At 40.2% G+C, this 23,618-nt stretch overlaps 1 protein-coding gene across 4 annotated transcripts in view; it reads right to left on the bottom strand.

The window, feature by feature from the left end:
* Positions 1-22,277, bottom strand: part of CPSF6 (cleavage and polyadenylation specific factor 6) — a 31,576-nt gene extending 9,299 nt beyond the window's left edge. The window contains exons 1-10 of one of the 4 annotated variants that reach the window (XM_039570297.1): positions 22,151-22,277; positions 11,352-11,561; positions 10,076-10,179; positions 9,190-9,335; positions 8,360-8,533; positions 6,712-7,216; positions 5,402-5,494; positions 4,287-4,402; positions 3,796-3,949; positions 3,010-3,204 (exon numbers count right to left, since the gene is read on the bottom strand). In XM_039570297.1, coding sequence (XP_039426231.1) covers positions 3,015-3,204; positions 3,796-3,949; positions 4,287-4,402; positions 5,402-5,494; positions 6,712-7,216; positions 8,360-8,533; positions 9,190-9,335; positions 10,076-10,179; positions 11,352-11,561; positions 22,151-22,210 — 1,752 coding nt within the window. In that variant the 5' untranslated portion in view covers positions 22,211-22,277 and the 3' untranslated portion in view covers positions 3,010-3,014. The remainder of the gene's footprint in view (positions 1-3,009; positions 3,205-3,795; positions 3,950-4,286; positions 4,403-5,401; positions 5,495-6,711; positions 7,217-8,359; positions 8,534-9,189; positions 9,336-10,075; positions 10,180-11,351; positions 11,562-22,150) is intronic. The other 3 variants (XM_039570298.1, XM_039570299.1, XM_039570301.1) reach the window with 3 other exon arrangements.
* Between the last annotated feature and the right edge of the window lie 1,341 nt (positions 22,278-23,618).

The following is a 23,618-nucleotide window of genomic DNA, read 5'->3' as shown; positions in this document are numbered from 1 at the left end:
ATTCTACTGGGTTCTTAGTTTTTTTGACTAATACTGGTTAGATATTTGTCTTAAATCCACTGCTCCCTTCTATATTTATAGGCTTTCTATGAGCAAAGGCAAGATGTTCCAAGGAAGCATTCAGCTTACAGTAATTCGGGAGAATGGATTGAAGCCTTATGCAAGTGAAGGCACAAAAATCTTGCAAGAATTTAATTTTAAATCATGAAGTGTACAAACAGAAGTGTAAACACCTGGTATGGTACAACTAAACTTTTTATAGAGTTTTATTGTTATAAACATATTTTGTAAGTCATTCCAATTTAACCCATCTCTATAAATGTAATACAGTACAAACCGAATTTCACTGTTTACAAAAATGTTCACAATGGACCCTCAGAATCCTTCTGAACTAGACGTGTTAACATTTTGGAAAAATGCCAGTACAGTATCACAGTTATGACTATACGTACACAATAAGGAGAAATATAGGTGCCATTCATAGGGTACAGGCACAGAGGCAACTTCATGTTTTCTGGCAAAACACATTAATATGGGGAATAACTCATTTCAGCACTGTTGATATTTATTAAATGACTGAGTGTTAAATCCATTTATGAATATTATTCAATGTAAAAAATGAAACAAAAAATGTATGGCAACATACATCTTAGTGAAAATGAAACATACAAACCAGGAGATAACTGTATTTCTTTTATGTGTGTGTGTGTGTGTGTGTGTAAATATATAAAAACAAAACTACAATAAAGCTTTTCTTCATTAAGACAGCAACAAGACAAAATGTTTACAACTTAACTTAAAAAAAATACCAAATGCTTTCAATTACATGTAGTATACTAAATTTGCCCTTTAAAGCAAGTTCTTAGGATCTATTTTCTTTGCACAAGGGAATCTTACCAAGATACCCTTTTGAAAGAAAAAAGAGAAATCCCAACACACACCAAAGCTGAAGGATCTTCCAAATATAAATCCCACCTGAACTGAGACTGAAATCACAGCCTCAGTGTAAATTGTGCTTTGGAAATTATGAAATGCAACCTAATGCTGTTTGATATATTTTCTTTGGGTAACAGAGTAGGAAATCTGTACTTGGCACAGTAAATCTTTATCTACATGCACAACAGTAAATACACAAAATAAAGCTACATTAGTAAACTATGCCAACGGTTAAAAAAAATTATCTTTCATTCCAGGCTATTAACAATTTTTAGTATGGCTTGCTCATCTCCACCAGAAGGAAAACATTCTGGAAATGCATCCATTACTCAGCTCAATGGTTACCCCTATTTGTAACAACTATGTGCAAATATCAAAAATATACAGTTATTATAAAAGGTAAAAACCCAGTTCAACAAAATAAACTACATTTACTTTTGTTATATGTGTACTTTTGCGTTATTTTACAATTAAGAACCACAGTTGATATTTTTACTAAATTCCAGAAATATTTCTACCAATCAATTTTTAATGGCAAAAAGTGGCATTAACAGAAATATACTGCCAACTTTATTTTAGATGCCATGTTTCACCTTCCTGTTTAAGCCTTTGGCTCCCCTCCTCTAGGTCAGTTACTTCTTTTTGTGTCCCCTGTTAGCATATGAACCCGAGACAACATCCCACTTAATTCTCAACACACTAAGAGCATTTAGTATCATAATTTGTTCTCTCCCAGAAAAACGTCAGTGACACAAAAAGCCTGACTGAAAAACTGACACTTAACACATACAAAACTGTATTTTCACTTAGGACTATACTACGTTTTACTTGACTTTTTGAAGTTTTGCTCTGTAACGTTGGCAAATGAACTGCCATGAATAAATAACACATGCAAATCTGGAAACTAAATCTGAGGTTAAATCTAAGAAATGGAAGCTGGGCAGACAGGCACATCTACAAGCTCCAATTTCAGTGTAGATGTAATGGGAAGTTCTTTTAAAAAGGGAAAAGACCACTAGAGAGTCACTATTAGATAGGGTTGGGTTGTTTTTTTTTTCAATTGTCAAATATAAGGAATCATGGGTAGCTTTAATTCCCAACCTTCGAAACAGTACATTATATAATGTAAACATTTCTATGCATTTTAAAGCAGTACACTGAAAAAACCCATTGTTTAGCATGGTACTCTAGCTGTCTAGACATCTGATGTATACAAGACTTCAGATACATGAAATAAAAGAGCATGTTAGTTTGTGAACAACCAGAAAAAAAATCAATTCTTTTGTCATGTATTTGTTTACTAGTCTTCAGAAAATGACTTTACTACCAGAAGGGGGAGGGACTGAAAAATAAGGGTGGTGGGCAACAACTGGTAATAAATTTTACTGAAGATTAACACCTGAATTTAGCTAGAAGGCAGAAGATACTGACAGGTCACGTTTCATAAAATCAAGACCAAAATCTGGTTATATTTCCTGAATTTGACTAAAACTCACCAGGAAAAAGAAAAAAACAAAAAAACCAACACAAAACAAAACAACAAAACCCACAAATACTAAAACCCAAAAAATCACCACTGTACTTGCGCAAGGACAATAACTGTATGGACACTGAAATAATCCACACACAATCTATGAAGGGCTAAATGCTGCAGTCCTTACACAAGTATATTTTAAAATACAAAATCAGTATTTTTAAATACAATTAAGGAATAAAACTGTAAAATTCATATAATCTTCTAAGATTACAAACAGAACAGTCTGACTTACTGACTTTTTAAGAAGTGGTTCAATCACATTTCAAAAAAACTGGGAAGACTATTATCAGCCAAAATAAAAGAAGTGGCATGCAAAATGTAGAAGATAATTGCACAAATTCTTGCTCCCTCCCAAGACTAGTTAATTACCTGTTATTACTTACCTGTGGTCATGCCAGGTGCTGCAAGAAGAAAGTGGTTCAGTACATACTGCAGGATCATTTAAATACAGATATGAACGGTATAAATCATCTCAAACCTAGAGTGGTTACTTTTAGTAAGCCAGTAAAGTTCAAGAACATGAAAGAAAAGCTCACCTTCTTTAACGGTGACGATATTCTCTCTCTCTGTCTCGCTCTCTGTCACGATCTCTGTCACGATCACGATGCCTCTCTCTCTCACGGCTTCTTTCCCGGTAATAGTCATCGTGACGATCTCTACTACGTGATTTGTGGCGCCTACTTTTTTCTCGTGACCTACTGTGGTCCCTCTCTCTGGATCGCTCACGTCTTCTAAAAGAAATTACTTCATTAACTTTTTCTTCAAAATACTTGTCATCCCCACACCAGTTTTGTACTCTGCTTAGGAGTATGAATTTGACCAAAAACAGATATGAGAGAAAGATCTGTTCATCGCAATGCAGGTGTATTTTTGTACATACAATTAAAGATACCTGGTACAAAGAGTGGTGCCTAAGAACTCAGTAACAGGTAGTAAGGGGCACCCACTTTCTAATCTAGCAAAGAAAAGTCAAAGTACATACTCAGAATGGAGGATGACTGAAATCAGCTGGGGGAAATGCACCTCATCTCAAATGATCACTACAACACGGCTGCTAATCTACATATGGAAAATCTGTGCCAAAACCACTAAATTAAACTAAGAGCTCAATTGAAGCTAGTCAGATCAATTTTGAAAAGAGGGTTAATTAAAAGGCAGCTTTCCTAAGTTCAGGAAACACTTACTTGGTTCCTTCACACATTTCCTGTGCAACTCAGCAAATCACTGAACTTCTTACATGCATTACTTTCTTCTCTGTAAACTAGTCCTCCACTACACCTTCTCTTTCCTAAGTAAGAGCAGATGGAAAAGGAAAGTTTTACCTGGATCCAGAACCATAGGACTTGGACTCAATTCCATGAAGGCAGTCCTGAAGAGAGCTAATAAGTACTTTGCAGCGATCATCTGCAGATACTTTGGACTGTTTGATTAAGGAAATTGCAGTTACCAAGGTCTCTATGGCACTTCCATAGTCCCCTGAAAATGATGTAAGATGAGGATCAGAAAATTATGCAAATTAAAATATAGATATTTATCTCTAACAGTATTATCATTTTGAGTATCTTCTCTTAAGCAGCCATCTAGATAATTTACGGTAGCACCAAATACTAAAATACTGTCCAGATCAGTGCTCAGAAGGTTTTCTTAGAAACTAGCTGAAGCACAATTCAAAATCAGTCATAAATTGTACCTAAATTCAGTGTCCTATTAGGAAAATGTGGGTTCAGACCTTCCAGAGTCCTGATTTAAAAAAACCCTATAAATTCTTTTCAGTTGGGTACAATAGCAAACACATTAATTGAGTTTTACTAACCAGCACTGGCATCTGATACAGCTCTCGAAATGGCACTGCTTGAGATCGCCCTATTTCTATTCATGATTTCTTCAAATTCTGCTTCACTTAGAGGTGTCCTTGCAGCATCCATTTCTCTGCAAGCAATAAAACTGGTATTTAAAAGGTTAAGGAGAACTTCAGAAGCTATCATTGCAATTTCAACAATCCAAGTTTGCAACTTTAAGCAGTGACAAACAGAAAAGAAAGCAGGATCTGGGTTTGGTTTTGGTTTTTGTTAAGGACCATCGTTATAGTATAAAATCCTGAAAGCTTAAAAAAAAACCCCAAAAAACCCCAACAAACCAACCAACCAACAAAAAACAAACCCAAAAAACAATTAAGACACTGCTGTATAAATAGACTTATTTTTTGTTCATCCCATCTATTTCAAACATTCAGCAGCACTTAATATTGTGCTTTACAAATATTTACAATTTTCGTAAAATCCTTGAAGGTACGTAAATAGATATTCCCAACTGAATGGATGTGGAAATACATGTACATAGGCAATGCAACTTTGAGCAAAATTAGAGATAATTTTCATAACAGTACTGGAATCAGAACTATATGATCCTGTTTCCCAGATCTTAACTAAGACCAGAATGCTGTAACTTTTGAAAAACAAATATAGTTATCATCTTTAAAACACTCAATTTTCTGAATGATATGTCAGCATTTTACAGCAATTTTTTTTTAAAAATTTCTGGTCAAGTTCAAGGTACTCCAATTTAATCTCCATACTAGTCACAGTAAGGAGGAACCAATAAAGCAGAATCCTCATACTCATTACACTTCAATTATCAGCTACCTATAGAGGGTTTGCCAAGTAACAGAAGTAAACCTAAATTTTCCCAAAAGTTTTGCAGTGTCCTATTAGCCAGTCTGTGTCACATAGAAAATTTGGAGAAATGTGTTAAGAGATAAATGCTGAGACTGTCAAACTGGCCCACTGCTTGATATTTCTAGAACAGTGTTAGTTCTTCTGGTAGAAAGAAAATGCAGAATAATAAGCAATGCTATCCTCTTAATTGCAAGAAGTGGAACAAGATCCTATAGCCAGTTTAGCATAAGAGGAAATGTCTAAAAATTCATACCTCCCTGAGTTTTGAGTATTATTTTTCGTGTGCCTCCCATAGAATGGAATATGTAATTTTTCTCTTATGGACATGTTATTTCCAGTGAAACGCCTATGATATATAATTAATGACAATTTAAATAGTTATGGATGATAGCTTTAACATTATTAATGAAAATACTGGACAGTAAGTTATACTGTCCTATTCCCACTCCTTCCCTCCCCAGACATTCTATAAACTGCAGACAACCTTGATTTTGTCCATCAAAAAACACCCAACACCTTATAGTCTTATATTTCAGGCAATTAAGCCAAATGCTTGAATTTCTAGGGTTTTTTTGTATGAACATCACATGTACAAATGCTTGGGCAGGGTTTAAACTTTGTGGTAAAAAAAGCATCCCAGCAAAGCATCTTTGCAGAAAACATTTTAAGCCAGGAAAGTGTGTCTCATGCTAGCAATAAAATTACTATTAAAAAATTCAAATCTAACTATGTAAAATTGTCCCTCTTAAAATTTATGCCAAAATTTTTGACAAATACAAATATGGTGAAAATCAAGAAACAGCAGCAAGACAGAGATGCTTGAAATCACAGATGAAAAAGATGTTTCAAACAAGAAGTGAAAAACTTGACAAGTCAAGTCAGGGACTTAAGAATTCTGTCGCAGATAGGATTAACCATAGAAAAAGCCACTGCTACAAACACAGCAAGATTGCACCAAAGGAGCAGAAACATCTTGGTAGGAAAGGAAGGTAAAAGTCTTGCAGTAAATTCACACCTGGCTTTTAAGACAAACACTAAGTTTTAATTAAATCCTGAAGAAAAAAGGGACAAGCAATGCTGCTGAAAGATGAAAATGGTATGAGCTTGGTAAGACCTCAACATATGCACATATTTGAAAAAGAAAACTCCAGAGCATTCTTAAAAGGCAGCCTGCAAAGCACGATGATACAGGTAAAAGTCAGAATTTCAAGTTAAGACAGAAGCACAACCAGAAGCTACTGCATAAGAAGTGATATGTAAGTTTACATGTAGAACACATGGAATAATGACATTGCCAAATAAAACAAAGACAAACAGTTCAGAGCTGAAAAGGGAAAGTAAGATTACTGGTGTTACATATCAGGATTTTCTTCCTGCTGCAAACATGTTTCTCAGATTTATTCCCCTGGAGAAGTTAGAAGGGGCAAACTACAGGACTGGTGGGATCCCTTTTGGCCCTACTTCTAATTGTTCCTAACATTTGCATTAGAAGGGAAAAATCAAATGCTTCCAACAAGAGGAGTAAAATATGCGACCCAAACACATTAGACCAAAAGAACTCACCTTCCAGGTGGCCCATAGTCACCTCTGTCATATGGTGGAGGTCGGCCATATGGATCTGTTGGAGGTGGGCCACGGCTGTCTGAAGTGGGTATGCCACTATTGGCAGGTGGGGGGAAGAAAGCTGGATTCACATGTGGTGCCGGTGGTGGAGCACCTGGAGGTGGCCCAGGGAGATGTGGAGGAGGTGCAAGAGTCAGGGGCGGCCCAAGAGGGCCAGGCGGACGAGGGGGAAATGGACCCGGAGGTGGAGGTGGACCCTGCTGAGGTGGTGGTGGACCTGGTGGTGGCCCATAGCCTGGAACTGGTGGAGGAGGGCCTGGAGGAAGTGGCCCAAGTGGAGGCTGACCAAAAGGCTGTCCTGGAAACAGAACTGGTGGTGGTGGACGATCACCACGATTAGGAGGTCCAGCTAATGGAGGTGGGAGGACCTGACCAGGAGGTGGAGGGCCTGGTGGGCCTGGTGGGCCAGGAGGACCTAAGGGTGGACGTGGGGGAGTTTGTCCAGCTAAAATTAAAAAAAAAAACACAAAAACAAACACACAAACAAACAAAAAAACAACAAATAAAATTGAGTGAATAAATACGAGGAAATAAAATTCTTTAAAATGCTTCCTTTTTTTTATTCTTAAAAACAATGACAAAAGAAAAAGAAAGCAACCCTCCCTCCCTGAACATTGTGCAACATGTACAAGACATGCATGTTCCCGCTTTGGGTCCAGTAGATTAGAAAATTTTTAACTTATCTGTATCTATTGATACTAGATATCTAGAGATATCTAAAGAGAACAGCATTATCTTGAAAACGGACAACGCCCCTCCTCAAATCACTTAATCACCTGCTGTTGTTTCCAAAACCCACAAGAAGATTACAAAAGCTAGAAGCCATTGCATCTTACTGCAGCTAGTCTTTCATATGGGGCTTAGGATAAAATATATATTAAAAATATGGGAGAAGCTGTATCGGAGAAAGTAATGTAAATGCAGTATCCAAACCTACTCTTAGATTCTCATTACTGGCTTTTCAATTTGACTATGTCCCTTAGACTGTTGGTAGACAATTTATTACTGAATGACATTTACTAAAAAATATGTCAGCTGAAAAAAGAACTTCACCGCAGTGCAAAGCTAATTGTTTAACAGATTTCTTCCATATCAGATACCTAACTAAGCATGAAGACCTCGTCTTCAAATTTCTGGTGCCAACTAACAGACCTGTCAGTGGGCATGAATCAAAGCTGAATTTCTGATCACGCGCAAATTTGAACTACAGTAAGGAAATTAGTTACTTTACACGCTGCCACACAGGCATTCTCAGCACATATAGCAAATAAGAAAATCTGAACTATACTACATTAAAGCCAAATCTACTTGCTAACATGATCTATTTAAATTTTTTTCATACTTAAAATACATATATTAACATAGTATAAAGAATGTATCTAAAAAAGCTCTTATCTTGCTATCAAATTTAGTAAGTACAACTTCCTGGTGAATAGCAACAAAGGAACAGTCAAATCCTACAATCTTGCTGTGAACACTGATTATGGTTCATTAATTGCCTTGATCTTTATCATTTCCCAAATAAGTATACCACACTGAAACAAGAAAACACAAGTAAAACTGAAACTCCATATATGAGTAATTTTACCTGGGAAAGGTGGTGGTGGCCCTCCTGGCCCTGCCGGTCCAGGGAATCTGTCTCCACCTGGAATGGCACCTGGAAAACGGCCCCGACCTCTATTACTAGGTGGAAATGCTGCTCGTGAGCTTCCTCCTGGGGGACCAGCTTTACCTTCGCCAGACATCTGGCCAGACTGTGTGGCTGCAACGGAAAAGCAGAAGCGTCATCACATACACTGAAATAGGTTAAAGCCTTTCAACACTTGATCTGAAGTGCTAAAGCATGACCTTATGAGCACCAACTTGCTCCCTGTACCCAAACCCAATGCATTTAGGGAGGAAAACATTCTTTGCTAAAATACTATGCTCTACACTAAAGGACACACTAAAGGAAGAGGATCTGGAGAGACTGCCAGTCTCTTCCTCCCACGAAGCCCAAGGCTACAAATGATTAGGACTGGGAAACACAAGACATGGTGCTGAAGTACAACACAGAACCGCTCTTCCCCATTCTGTCATAAACACAGACAGTCCCCACGTTAGAATTTAGTCCAGTTTTTCTACAAATGTTAAATTTCTAAATGCTCTTGTGCTTTTTTTTTTTCAGATTACGTCCACAAGAAATTGAGAAAGCATCTCCAGATGTTAAGAGCTGCACAAAGCTGCAACCTTCTTTCAGAATGCAGCAGCTCTTCAGTGTATGAAGTGATTTCTTTAAACAAAGATATTACTTCATTCACCTGGACTCTAAGTATTTTATAGCTATTTTAAACCGTGTAAGAATTGTAAGACGCTGAGCTAAAAACCTGCCATTCTACTTTTTCTGCTTTTCCAAGACAGCACCTAAGAAAAGCTTACTTTTCCTTGACTGCATTTCAAATTGACTCAGAAACTGTTTATTACACGGAGTTACAACAGGATTCTGCCCATGCAATTCTCTTTTAGGCAACAAATCCATCAACTTTTTGGAGGATGCTTCCGATCCCACACCCACAAGGGCAAACCTGAAAGGAAACGAAGAAAGTTACAACACAATTTTTTTCCATTTTCTGACATCCTGATACCTCATGAAAAAGATTACACACAGTAAGCGAAAGAATACTTGAAAACTAGACACCGAAATTGTCTCCCAGGTCTTAGTCCAGTTTTCGGAGCAGATAAAATAACTTATTCTAGGACATAAAAGAAGAAAACAAAAGAGCAAGTACAAGATGCATCAAAATTTATCACAACAAAGGCAGCTTTTTGGTGGAGTATCAACAGACTACATAATGAATTCATACGACCAAGTTATTAAGCATACACTGCGTGCTCATTACTGTTAAAGGGACATGAAGGCACATTTATGCAGTGAAATTTAGGTTATCAGTGAAAAATGGGCTCAAGCACTTTAAAAAGCTAATGGAAAATAAAGACGTAAAGAAAAATTTCATAATGAAGGTTGGGAGAATAGCATTTACACTGAAGAAAAACAAGAATCACCACCACACCAACTAAAATCTAGGAACAGTCTTAAATGAAGATGATGAACAAGCTTTAACTCACAAAATAATGAGACACGCAATACCATCACAAGAATTTATACCTGAAATTTAATTCATTAGGATGAAATGATATGCCAAATCATTTCTGTATCAATAAGCTAAGATTAGCAGTTCAAAGATTGACAATTATGAAAACTGAGAACTCCTTCCCCTCCCAAACTTCAATCCACATACAGAAAAAACAAATGACAAGTTCTTACCCTTTAGATTGGCCATTAGCACGATTTTCAAAAAATTTTATCTCCAAAATATCATTTACCCCCAGTGAATGAACTGCTTCAGTTAAGTCTTCATCTGTTGTCCACTGAAAAATATTTTTAATATTCAACTATGAGAGCTTATCTAAAACATCAGGCAAAGGGCAATTAAATTTTCCATGGATTTTTGAGTGTGTGTGTGTGAAACTGATCCACAGGAATACTTTAATTCAGGATGTCAATATATTCTGACTTTTGGAGTACTCATTTTTATTTTACAATTCAACTGTTAGTTCACCTAATTCATGCACGTTTTACTGATTCCATTCATGTATTTCACAATGGGACAACCCAACAGTCAGGTCCTTTACTTACCTATTAGCTCCTGGAATAATGTAATAACTAATGAAAAAAACACCCATAAAGTATTCTTTTTCAAGTTTAATCCTGGTAAGAAAATATCAGAAAGGAAAAAACCTCATTTTTTATTTATCTTTTAAAACAGAATTTTGCATATGTGAGCCCTGAAGAACTTGGTTTCCTGTAAACAGATAAAATTTCCACTTAATTCAGCTACTGACCAGCTCTTGCACTGTTTGCTTAACTGTAATTGATTTTAAAATGCTTTCATTCTAACAAAGGTAATTGTCTTAAGGGTGACTGCAGTTCAGTGAGTTATCATAAACCTGTTCTTGTTGGACAGAGAAATAAGCCTCAAGACAAATACCTGAAAACAGTTATGCTGAAAGAGTCACTGCCGACGGAAAAGGCCCTGGAAAAATGTGAAAAGTAATTTCAAGAAAATCCTAGAGAACCTTCAACCTCCTTTTAAACTAAAACCTTCAGCAAGAGTTTACTAAAAATTGGGTTTGTTTAATAACCTTGACGTATTTACAGGCATGAAGTACTTATTAGTTTAAACTTGTTCTCTTCTTTCATTCGGTTCTCTGAAAACCTTAAGAACATACTAGCACAAATATCCCTTCATAACACTTAAAACATGACAGAAACTCTGAAGTTTATATTTTCTGAAGATTTTCTTGATTTGACATCACAACAGCTCCAGATAGGCTCACCAAATTTCAAGTAAAAGGAAAAAAAAACCCCACAACCATAAATAAAAATTAAAGAAAACCAAACCAACAACAAAAACAAAACCACCTGATTTTTTATACTCATAATATTTCATATAAAACATTTTAAAGCAAAAAAAAATTTAAAATAGTTACGTCCATAATTAAAATTCCTGTCTACAACTAACCAGCAGTAAGATACTTACCCAAGTGAGATTTCCAATGTACAAGGCAATTCTCTTTCCAGTATACGTATAGACAACATTTGGTGCAGCTCCTTTACCTACATCATCCCCAACAGATGGTGGAAGAGAATCCATGTAATCGCGATCCTCTGGAGCATCTCCATTATTTGCAGATGGAGAAATTACATCATCATATAAATCAATCTGATCATGCCCACCATATTCAGCCTCCTAAAATAAAAAAGACATCTTGATTACAATTTGTATTACTCTTAGAACTCATTGAAGCAAAAAGTGGTGATAATTGCCATGTTCCACAGAGAGTCTGATCCACCACCTACACAACATCCCTGCTGAAACGCTAAGCTCCAGTTTCATCCACATCAAAACATGTAAAATTCTTATGACTCCTATTATATTCTAAACTTATGTGGAAAAAAATACTTCTGGCCACTGTTTTCCACTGCAATACTTTTGCCCTTGTAATACAAGCAGGAATCAAAAAATCCACAAGCCCTACTCCCAGAATTGCATACATTAGAAAGCACAAGTGTCATGGTTCAACCCCAGATTGCAGCTAAGTACCACAGAGTTGCTCATTGACTTCTCCCTCCCCAACCACTCCATGGGATGGGTGAGAAAAAACAGAAAAAGGTAAAACCTGTGGGGTAAGAACAGTTTAAAAACTGAAATAAAATAAACTGCCAGTCCCTGAGCACTGATCAGCCCCTTCCACCCAACTCCCACCAGTTTATGTACTGGGCATGATGTTCTTCCATCTGATGCTTTCCTACAGTACAGGAGGACCCATCAGGAAATGAGGTGTATTGCATCTCATTTTCTGGTAGTTTATTATACAATGGGGCCCCTTCAGCACGTTATCTTCTCCTCTAGTGACATTCTGAAATCTTTGTCTTCTAGATAGTCCATGATCACTTCCAAGATTCTTGGTCAACTGGGATTTCCTATTTGAGCTCATTATGTGGTCACTGCAACCTACTTATTTCATGTAGCCCCAGCTGCATGACGTGTAGAGAAGACCCTCCCTTTGAACACCCAGTCCAGCACTGGCAGCTGCTGGGGAGCTGAAGGAGCTGTGCTGGAGTCTCAGGAGGAGCTGTGCTTCAGCACCAATCCCTTCCAAAGCAGCTCAAGCCCCTTGATTAGATTCCAATATCTCTTTCAGCTGGAGTATAGGAGGCCTCGATACTCTGTACCCCCACTTCCAAAGAGAGAGGACTGGAGATGGACTGTAGTCTCCCCTGGTGCTTTCTGCCAGACACTCCAGGTAGGGCAATTCACCCCGGCTGCAGTATAGAGCACATTTTTACATCTTGCCCTGCCCAAACTGGCCAGGGGGCTGCTGCACGAACTATGTCCCATTTAATTTGTTCAAAAGCTTGTTGCTGCTCAGGGCCTCACTTGAAATCATTCTTCTTGTAGGTCATTTCATAGAGAGGGCTTACAATTAGACTGTAATCTGCATTCTTCAAAAACCCACAACACCTAAAAAACCTTGTGTTTGCTTCTTACTAGTTGGTGGAGACATTGCCGCTATTTTCTTGATCACATTCACTGCAATCTGACAACATCCATCTTGCCATTTTACTCCTAAAAACTCAATCTCTCATGCAGGTCCCTTGACCTTACATTGTTTTATGGTAAAATCAGCTTTTGGAATAATTTGGACTATTTTCCTCCCTTTCTCAAAAATTTTTGCTGTTGTAGGACCCCACATGATGGTATTATCAATGTACTGCAGGTGTTCCAGAGCTTCACCCTGTTCCAATCCAGTATGGATCAGTCCACAGAACTGGTTGGGCTATGTTTCCACCCCTGGGGCTCTGGATTCCAGGTCTACTGGACATTCCTTGAAGGGAAAGCAAATTGTGGCCTGTCAAAGGTATAGAAACACATTAGCAATATCAATTGTGGCAAACCACTTGGCAGCTTTTGACTCCAGCATGTCCAGTATGCAGCACTCAGCCACAGCATGACTTCATTCAAGCCACCACAGCTCACTGTTACTCTCCACTCTCCGTTATACCTTCACACTGGCCGTATGGTCTGGTCCTGCTCATCACCGCTTGACTCTCCAGTTGATAAATCAGCTTGTGAATGGGAATAATGGTGTCTCGGTGCAATGCTGCGGCTGGAGTAATACCATGGTAGTGACCAGCACAGCTCTCTGACCTTCAGCAAGCCCACAACAGAAGGGTCCTCTGAGAGACCAGGCAAGGCAGGCAGCTGCTTAACCTCCTCTGCCTCCAAGGCAGTGGTACTGAACACCCACCAGTACCCTTCCGGGTCCTTGACATACCCTCTCCTGAGACAGTCTATGCCAGGAATGCACAGAACCTCCAGGCCAGACACAGTGGGGTGCTTTTGCCACACATTCCCAGTCAGGCTCACTTCAACCTCCAATACAGTCAGCTGTTGGGATCCCCCTCTCTCCCTCCAGAAACAGAAATAGGTTCTGCCCCTGCAGAGCTGGATGGCATTGGGGTACCCTGTGCACTAGAGCCTTACACTCCTGTGGGCCTGACGTGCCAGACCACAGGATCCATACATTCCTGAAAACTCAGCATATGACAATGGCATGATCTGGACAAGTTTCTGCTGCACGGGTCACATGCGCTGGAATTCTTCTGGGTCTGCGGGTGACTGTGCATTGTCTGGGTCATAGCAAAGGTACTGGATACCACTGTGGTGGCCCACTTGCCTGGGTGACACAGAACATCTTCCTTGAAGGGATGTCTTTCCGTCACACTCCACAGGAGTTGCCTCCCAAAGGCTGAGGACTTGTGGCCCTTTGCCAATTGCCTTGTCAATGCCCCCTTCCCTAGAAGGTGATCCCAGCTGCTTGGTTTCCCTACCCTCCAATTCTGAGCTACCAGCCCTGGTACCCAGCATCTGAGCAGTCAGGTGATCACATGCTCACCTGCTTGATGGCTGAAATCTTTTTGCATATCCCACAGCTCTCTCAGGAATAGGGACTGAGTGGTTCCCTCTTGTTCTGCCTCTTCCTCCTGTTCTTGTGATGGCCCTGCTTTGTTCTCCTTTACTAAACAAGCTCTCTCATGTCCATTTCTTCTGGTGGAAAGGGGTGACTGATATTGGCAGGGGTTGGTGCTCTGGTTCAGCTGCATCACCCACTGCAAGGCTCTGAGCAGCTGCAGCACCTGCTACCAAGGTTTGAGTAGCCACAGTGCCTGTCACGGGGTTTGAGTAGCTGCAAATAGTTGCTTAATCCTAAACAAGACCTGGCACACAATTGTGGATCCTGGCCATAGGGCCATGCTTGTTTCAACATCCCAAGGATATTCAAAATTTTCAAGAGCTATTGTCATTAGCCTGGTAGAGAAGAGGAAGATGTGGGATCACGTCTCCTCTGCAGATTAACTCTCAGAGGATGAAAGGTAAAAGGTGTAATCATTAATAGTTTCCAACAGATCACTCACAAAGTACAAAGATGACAGCAGGGCTGAGTACAAGTAATAGATTACTTTCACAACCAGCATTTCTGTCGTATCATACGTCAGTGTTCATAGGATCACTGAATGGTTTAGTTCCAAGCCCCCTGCTGCGGGCAGGAATATCTTCCACTACACCAGACTGCTTAGATTAAAATACAACACAATAACCTTGTACCACTAGACCAGTATCCCACAGGATAAACAGCACAACAGGGAGCACACAGTGGAAATAAGGAGTTAAATGATGGAGCTCTGAGAACCAGCAGAACAACTGAGAGCATAAAATCAACATTGTGTCCAGTGACTATTAAACTAATATAATGAATGCTTATAACAAATTTGTTCTAGCATGTTCTAGTCAGATTTGTTGTTTTCTCAACCTGTCAAGTCCCACGATGGGTGACAAACAAAGGGCTATTGTGGTTTAACTCCAGCCAGCAACTAAGTACCACACAGGCATTTCCTCACTCCACCCCCCAAACCCTGTGGAACAGGGGAAGAGAACTGGTGAAAAGGTAAAACCTGTGGGTTGAGACTAGAACAGTTTAATAACTGAAATAAAGTAAAATATAAAAATAATAATGGTGATGATGAAAAAGATGACAACAAAAAGAGATGAAATAATGGACAAGACAGACAATTGATACATAATACAATTGCTCACCATGTGCTGACCAATGCCCAAGTCCATCCGCAAGCAGCAATTGCCCCTCTAAGCCAACTCCCCCCAGTTTACTGGACTCTCATACCCTACTCCAGAACAGAAATTGCCTCACCAGATTTTGGTATCACAGATATTTCAGCACCCACTATGAATTTGTATCTAGAAACTCACAGAAGCATCCTAGATAGAATAGTTCAAGGTACCAGATATGGCAGCTAGAGAGAACCAAGCTGGACCCCACAAAACACAGGCTGCAAAGTTAACGATGTTTGCTGCAAACCCAATATATCCACAGTCATGACCACAAGATCCACTCTCTGTATGAAAATACTAACAACTACTGCTCATACAGGGAAAATGTAACTAAAACAAATAATGCTAATTTAAAAAACCCCAACAAACAGGTAAACTGAGTTTTGGCATTGTCAATCAAGTAGATTTAATCCTCAGTAAGCTGCACTGTCCCAATAAACTTCAGTACAAAAATCTCCTTCTTAAGGTAAGCTTATCACTATTAAATTAAGGGTTTCATATTTCACCTAGTCTGTCCAGTTCTCAGTTTAGATTCCTCCTATCACCATAGCTAATGAAATCAGGTTCATGGAACTGCCTGAGACAGGCCTAAACACGACATCTTACAGCTAGATTAGGGTTGATGTCACGAGGCAGTTAAGGAAGTCCTCTGCTAAATGTGCAGTAATTCTAGTTACCTGTGTATATGAACAATGACTTCAGGAAAGTAGAATTTAGTCTTGGTAGACAGATGCAAACAGACAATCACCAATCTTACAGCAGATGTATGTACACTAACCTATCTCTCTGAAGTCAGCATTGCCAAAATACCAGAGCAGGCAGCAGTCCACTGCAGCTCTGCTGCACTCCCCTAGTGACAAGAAACTCCTTGAAACAGATCGTTTGTATCACACAGGCTTTCAGGTGACTATCAGTGGAGGGAGAGAATTATTGAGGCAGCAGAGTCTGCATGTAATTGAGAGAGGGGCAGGATAGGCAAAGTGCCCAATAGCACCACTGTCTTAATTTAAATAAAGACACAAGAGAAAACCTGATGCTGTTCACTAAAATTTCTTCTTACATTGTGCTGGTTTTGCGGCCAGCATGGAATTCATTCAGTTACCAATCTGTCAGCAAGGTGTGTGCTTAGATGATTAAGAATGACCTGAACCAGCAACTCCCAAGTGTAGACAGAAGAGAGGTGTCCTGGTGGATGTTGCACAAGATCCAACAATCCTTTCTCCTTCATACATGATCTGTGGAAACTTACCTAACCACGCCCTTCCTTCCTAGATGCAGAAAAGGAAAAAAGAGTACAGGAAGTGTTACTTCTCAGCTATTTAAACAAATGCTCTGCCTCTATCAGGAACCAATTTTGACCTCTTCCAACTTCCTTAGTTACAAGAAGAACATCAAGCATGAATAGAAATTATTTCTGCTCAATTACTGTAATTCACAATCTTGCAAATAAACATGCTAAGAAACAAAGTGAGCGCCACTGTTCTGGCCCCCTCTAAAACCAAATCAGACAACAATGCATTTCCAAAGTCTATGTTTTAACTAGACCGCAGTCTGAAATACTTCGTCTTAAAATCAGGACTGAAATTCCACATTCTGTGCTAATAAGTGGAATGGGTGAAACATTCCAATATGAAAGCCATAAACATATGGAACTTCATGTCCAGAACGGACAAACTAAACATGTTATTTCTTTTTTGCAACTTAGCAGTCATACTCCTCAGAGATGCAGAGGACCACTCACTTAGTTTTCAAGCGCTGTTTTGGAAATGGCTTTTGTTGTTGTTGTTAAGCAAAATTTTTTTAAGCTGTCCATAGGTCTGTGAGACTTGCTTTTTCTGCAGAACCTTGTCCAATTTAAGAGTTAAACACTAACTTACACCTTCAAGAACACATTTTTAAAAAATCAGTGAGGTAAATAAAAGTTTCATGAAAAATATTTACTGTTGCTTCTGGGGAAAAAAAAAAGAGAAAGAAAAACAAACTATCCAGCTTCCCCCTTGCCTTTTTGTTCACTCGAGTTACAATATTTGTGGTCAAAAACTCTAAACACATGCTACTATCCTCACTTATAAAAAAAAAAAAATTTGTAGGTCCTGAAGAATAACAAGTTATAGACAAAAACCTTTCTGGTTTTGATTAACTGTCTGAACATACGAACTGGAACATTAACAAAAAAGACAGCCTTTGATACTTCTAAAACAGCAAACTGCCTATGGCAGAAACATCCAGCACAGTGGACAAGTTCGTTAGACCATAGGATTCATGTTTACTCTATAGGCCCAAATGCTCTTGGCTCTACAACTGGCACAGCACCAAAATTTAAGCGACCTGATCCCTTGTAACTAAAAATTACAGAGCAATTACAGAGTTACAAAGAATAACTAAAAATTCACAAGCAGTCAAAAATATAAACTAAAGGTACGTAGGATCACTGTTCACATTAAAACAAAGTGAAGAGGCGCCAGATAAGAAGGTATCAAGTTTTTCTGGAGTTTGGTATTTACCAGTATACAGAAATTATGTCTTCCCAGGGCCCCTTTCAGCAGAATTGGCAAAATGCATATGCCATAATGCATTGTGTACATATTTTATAACACATGCAGGTCTGCCAGCTTATGTTTTTTATGACCAGGACAGCCCTTCTGAGTAGAAATTTATTATACCACAATATATCCATCCCCTCCCATGATAAGACACCTGTCTTTATGATATAAAGGCTGTTTTTAATAACTGGCTTTAACTGGCCACTAAATGCTAGCTTTTATTATTTATCACACACAAAAAAATTTTCTTTGTGTTACAGAGCTGAAGTCAAGACAGTAACTAACACATTCCTTAGATAATGTAGTTTTCAGATAATTAGCCTCTTAACTGCTTATTCCATCTAAATAACTTTTATTATCCAGTTACAAAATACAAAGTCAAAACTCTTTCATTCCTAATTTGTTAGCATTTAAATATCAAAATAGAACACTACAGGCATGTTTACACATATCCACAATGCAACTATTCAAGTTTACTTATTAAGAGTATAAACAAAGCAAGCACCTTTTTCACAGCATTAAAATAAGATATCCTTAAGTTCTTTTGCATCCTCTTCCTGATCAGCAAGATTTATATTTGTATACTACATGTGCATAATAAACGGTTTTTACTATTTAACTACATGCACGAGCGCATGTGGAGAAAACCCCCTGAGCAAGGGAAATGCAAAGCTGCTCAGAGCATGAGGGAACTTGACAATGCATGGTCAAATCTTCATGACCATAAGAAAGCAACCCAGTTTGCTGGCTGAAGCAGCAGGCAGCCTCAAGTCAGACCCAAACTGGTATCCTGCACAAGCTCATTATCTCTGTATCATGCAGCAACAGTCTAGGGTTTTGTGTATAAAACCACAGCCTAATATTTGCTAAAGCACTCCAGGCTTACTGAGGGTCTTCTGCCCTCGAGAGAATGCCATCCTCAGCTATTTGTACGCAGGTAACAGTTTTCACGAGCAGCACAGATCTCCCTCTCTTGAAGAGCAAGATGTGTAATGTAGGGAGATGCTCAAGGTAAAATAGTCCATGCAATACCTATTTTTAAGAAGGCACAAGCAATGCATGCAGGAAGTACTACATTTATGCGACTGTCATCTCAAAATGAGACTTTAAATAAATAGAAAAGACTGCTGGCTGGGGAAGCCAGCTTAGAAGAAAATAATGAAGAATTACTCAACCAAGTTCTCCGAGAAAAAAAAAAAAAGCACAATTAAAAAAAAAAGTAATCGGTCAGAGCCAAATTGACTAAAGCTGTGAGCCCAAGGACAAAAAATATGATTATGATGAACAATAAGTTAATAAAAGAGTAAGAGGCAACACTGACAGACGATGAGCTTCAGATAGAATAGGCAAGATGCATTTTTACTAAAAAGATCTGATATCAAGTTAGTCAGCTCATTGCAACCAACACTAAATACTACCCAAAACAGTTTAGAGTTGTCATCCATCTTAGCCAGCTTGTAAACCCATGGCTCTGCGGTCTTTATTTCACCTTTATAATCTATGGTTCATTTAGTGCTAATCAAGCAGAACATCCCTCCCCACCTTCTCTTGGAAAAAAGGCATTAAAAAAAATCCCAGAATAGCCTCAAGGATGAGCACCTTGAGGCCCAGAACAAGACAAAACAACCAAGGGAAGTTCACCCAGTCACAAGTCCTAAATGAAAGGTTAACTCCAGATGCAAACAAAAGTTTTGTCCCAAAAGCTTGGGCATAAATACAGTTACATACTACATATCCACAAGAACAGCAAAGCACAACAGTATATTTTTCAGTCCCTGTTACTGCCAAAACCAGTGGAAAGGGTTTCTATAGTCCAATTCAAAAAAATATTAGTAACTCAAATTAACGTAGAGCAACAAAATCAAAAAACAATAGTTCACTCACTAGATAAAGACAACTTTTTTATAAATATGGTGTTCCGTAAAATGCCCTCTAAACAAACAAATTAATAATACAATTCGCTTTCTCCCTAAGCATCTTCTTAACTGTCATCTTCACACATCCACAGAACTATGCTCCACCATATCCATTTAAACTGTCAGCTTCAAATCAGGAACAATAATTCATGAATAAAAGTTTCTAGACAACCTTTCTCAATGATGTCAGAATTAAGAGGTAGTAACTAATACGACAACTCGCCTTCTTTCATATATGACAGAAGAAAATGGGACAGTGCAGAGGCATCAATCTCTCACAGTAAAACTTTTACATTGTCTCAAGACCTGCTCAGTTCAACAATATTACTTTAAATACAAAGTCACAAAAATGGAATCTGGACAAGAAAAAACAGCACTTTTTTAGGGGTGTGTGTGAAACAGACAAAAACATAGAAGAAAACCCCCTAAAAGAAACAAAACCCTTAAAGTCAAGCCGATGGAAAAAAGGGCACTAGCCTCTTCTCACTTTCTGCCCTATATTTTGCAAGATTTATGAACTGAAGCAACAGGCTGCAGAAATGCAAACCCAGCAGGGAAGCAACTGGGGTGAATACTGTGAAAAAAGCAAAAAGGTTCCCTGCCTGGTGGAATAAGCTAAACTAAATTATCACAAGACTCTCTTCATTTGCACCACCATGGCCACAGAGAATATCAACAGTAATGACAATATGAGTAGACCAGGACCGTGTGAGTGAAACAGATCATCCCCATTAGTTTTGTTCTGGCACTACCTCTCTTCACTATACTTACAGCACACAACTATTCTACTCTGAGGGCTTCTGCACACATGAATTTACACAAACACTACCAGATTCAAGTGAGGGTTTTTTCCCTGAAAAACTTTATTTGTTAGCAGTTTTATCTAGAATTTATTAAACCAAACTCAAGTTATCACAGAATCTCAAAAAATGTACTCTTCTGCTAAATGGTGTTTGTCCACCTGTTTAAATTCATATGATGGGTCTTCAACTGTAAGGGACAAACCTTCACATGCAGACAAAATAAGAGCAAATCACTCCTCATCTCCCCTTAGTATGGCCTTCTTTCATAGTATACCTTTATGAGATTACTAATACTTAGAATTACTGTATTAATCGAGATCAGAAGAAATTAAGTCTTCTGAGAAAGTTACAAGTTGCTGAGAAAATTACAGATTACCTGTGAATTCCAAAACCATTGCCTACTTCCCAGTTCTCTGTAGGGCAAGCTGGCATACAGCTGGGCCCTGTAAGTGCGTGAAAGTGCAGTTGTTCCCGGTTATTTATGCTCTAGGGCAGGAACAAAGCAATCTGGGGCAACTCAACCTGGAGAAGTGCAGGACTCGCTAACAGGACAGATGGCATGCAAAACCGATACAAACATCGTGTTTCGCTAGGAAAGTTGGCACACGGCTATTTGGTAAAAATGAGAGGCAAAAAAAAAAAAAAGGTACTAGAAAACTGGACTACTTATAATCCAGAAAAGTTGTTTATTTCATCCACATTTCCTCAACAAAATAGGAACTCGTCCTCTAAAAAAGGCTTGCGCAACATTTTAAAATGGAAGATAATAACGAATAAGGAAAACAAAAAAAAAAAAAAAAGAAAATATAAAAAGCAGGATACTTTCTCCAGTGCTGCAAAATAAAGCCGCACTAGTTCCACCTCCCCCGCAAAGCGCGGCCGAGAAACAGCCACCGCTCGGCGGCTTTTTGATTCATCTGCGAACAATGGCAGCGCTTCCCCTCCGCAGCCGGCGGGAAGGGGCCGCTCTCCCCCCCGCATCCGGGAGGGCCCGTCCGCCGAGCCGGCGCGGGAGAGCCCTCTGGAGCGGCCCCTGAGCAGAAAAGTCAGAAAGGGAGGAAGGTTGGGAAGAAGCGAAAAAGCGAGGGAGGGAAGGAAGGCGCTCGCCCCCGGCGCATCCAGTGCCCCGCCAGCAGCCCCCCTCTCAGCGCCAGGCGCGCTCTCCGCCCAGCCGTGCCCGCCGCCGGCACCCGCGGCCCGGGCGTGAGGCCGCGCCCGCCCCGGGCCCGCGCAGCCCCGCGCTCGGCGGCGGCGGCGGGAGCGCCCGAACAATGGCGGCGGCGCGGCCGCCGCGCTGAGGGCCCTGCAGGCGGCGCGGCTGCGAAGGCGGGCGAGGAAGGGGAGCGGAGCAGAGCGGAAAGGCCGCGCCCGCGGGCCGCGCATACCTGGTTGAACTCCTCGCCCACATCGGCGTAGATGTCGATGTGGTCCACACCGTCCGCCATGGTCCCGCCCGGGGCCGCCGCCAGCCGCGCCCGGCTCCCGAGCCGCCGCCGGGAGGGGGAGGGGGAAGGAGCGGGGAGGCGGAGCGCGGCGTCACTTCCGCGGCGGCGCGGCGGGGCTTCCGCCGGCGGCGCGGGCGGTGGGGGCCGGGCCGCTCCTCCTGCCCCGCCCCGGGCGCTCCCCGCCCGCGGGGACCGCCTCACGCCGGGGCCCGGCCCGGGCCGGCCCTGCTCGGCCGGGCTGTTGTGCGCGAGGCAGTGAGGTCCATGTCGGCTCTGCGGGGTGCGGGCTCGTGTTCCGCACTGCCTCGCTCCGAGGAAGGGAGCTTCCAGCAGTCAAAGCGCGCTGGGTGCTCAGTAGCCAAGGACCGTAATTATCGGCTGAAAAATGAGCGCCGTGCTACGTGTTAAAGCACGGGCGCGCGCTTGGCTCAGGAGCGCAGTAAGACGTGCGGAAAGGACACAAAACAGGCGCACGCCGAACTGCATTTAGCCAGGGCTCTCTACTGTGCTGCTGCAGAGCTCTCTTTTTAACATCACAAAGTGAAGATAATTAGTGTCAAATCAAGCGTTGTTCTTTTTTTCGGTGTTAGGTTTTTTGTTCGGTTGTTTTTTTTGTGCATTCAGAACTGTTAGGATTGCGCGACAGCTTCAAATTAACTTTGAATCAATGTTCTGTTACCCAGATCAATGTTTAAGCTCCAGGTGATTTTAGAAAACAACATCTCCTGGTACATAAAGCGCAGTGCACATAATGCTCTACGTAAAAGATTATGTTCTGCTTTGTGCATTATGTTCCACATCCAAAAATAAACCTGCTTTTTTTACTTTATCACAAGCTGACAATAAGAAGCTTGTGCTTCTTAGACTGAATTAAAATAATGTAAAAACATCACTGCAATGAATAAAAATGTTGTTATTATTAGCTTGACTCAAATTTCTTGTTTCATGACTGGGAGTACTTCACAGTGTGTGGATCAGCATCCAAAGTGTCCTGACTTCATATTGGGTCCTGGACTTGTGTGCAGATCATCCCTGTCTGTCTTGCAATCCCACACTGAAGTGCCCATGGAAAAGAAATATGAATAGACCAGAAAATAGCTAAAAAATCAGAGATCCAAAACGAGGGATATGTTGTGGACCACACCTGCTGACAGTCTAGATATATTTCAGGTATGGAGGTGGTTGGGTTGTTCCTGGGGTTCTTACCAAACTTGTGACATGATCAATTTATCAGCTGCAGATATTGTGTCATTCCTGCTGTTAATTCTGGAAGATAGAAATACTGTATTTAAGGGGTTTTTATTGGAGTTTCCTGATTAGAGAAACTAGCAGGTTGTGAACTCTTTGGTAAAGTTCAGAGCATCACCTGAAAAAAACATTTTAGAGGTGGTAGTTAGGAATAAACAAA

Source organism: Corvus cornix, chromosome 1A, assembly GCF_000738735.6.
Source record: "Corvus cornix cornix isolate S_Up_H32 chromosome 1A, ASM73873v5, whole genome shotgun sequence".
In the NCBI taxonomy this organism is placed as follows: Eukaryota; Metazoa; Chordata; class Aves; order Passeriformes; family Corvidae; genus Corvus; species Corvus cornix.
The sequence above is the reverse complement of the archived record's forward strand: the minus strand, read 5'-3'. Positions and strand labels throughout refer to the sequence as shown.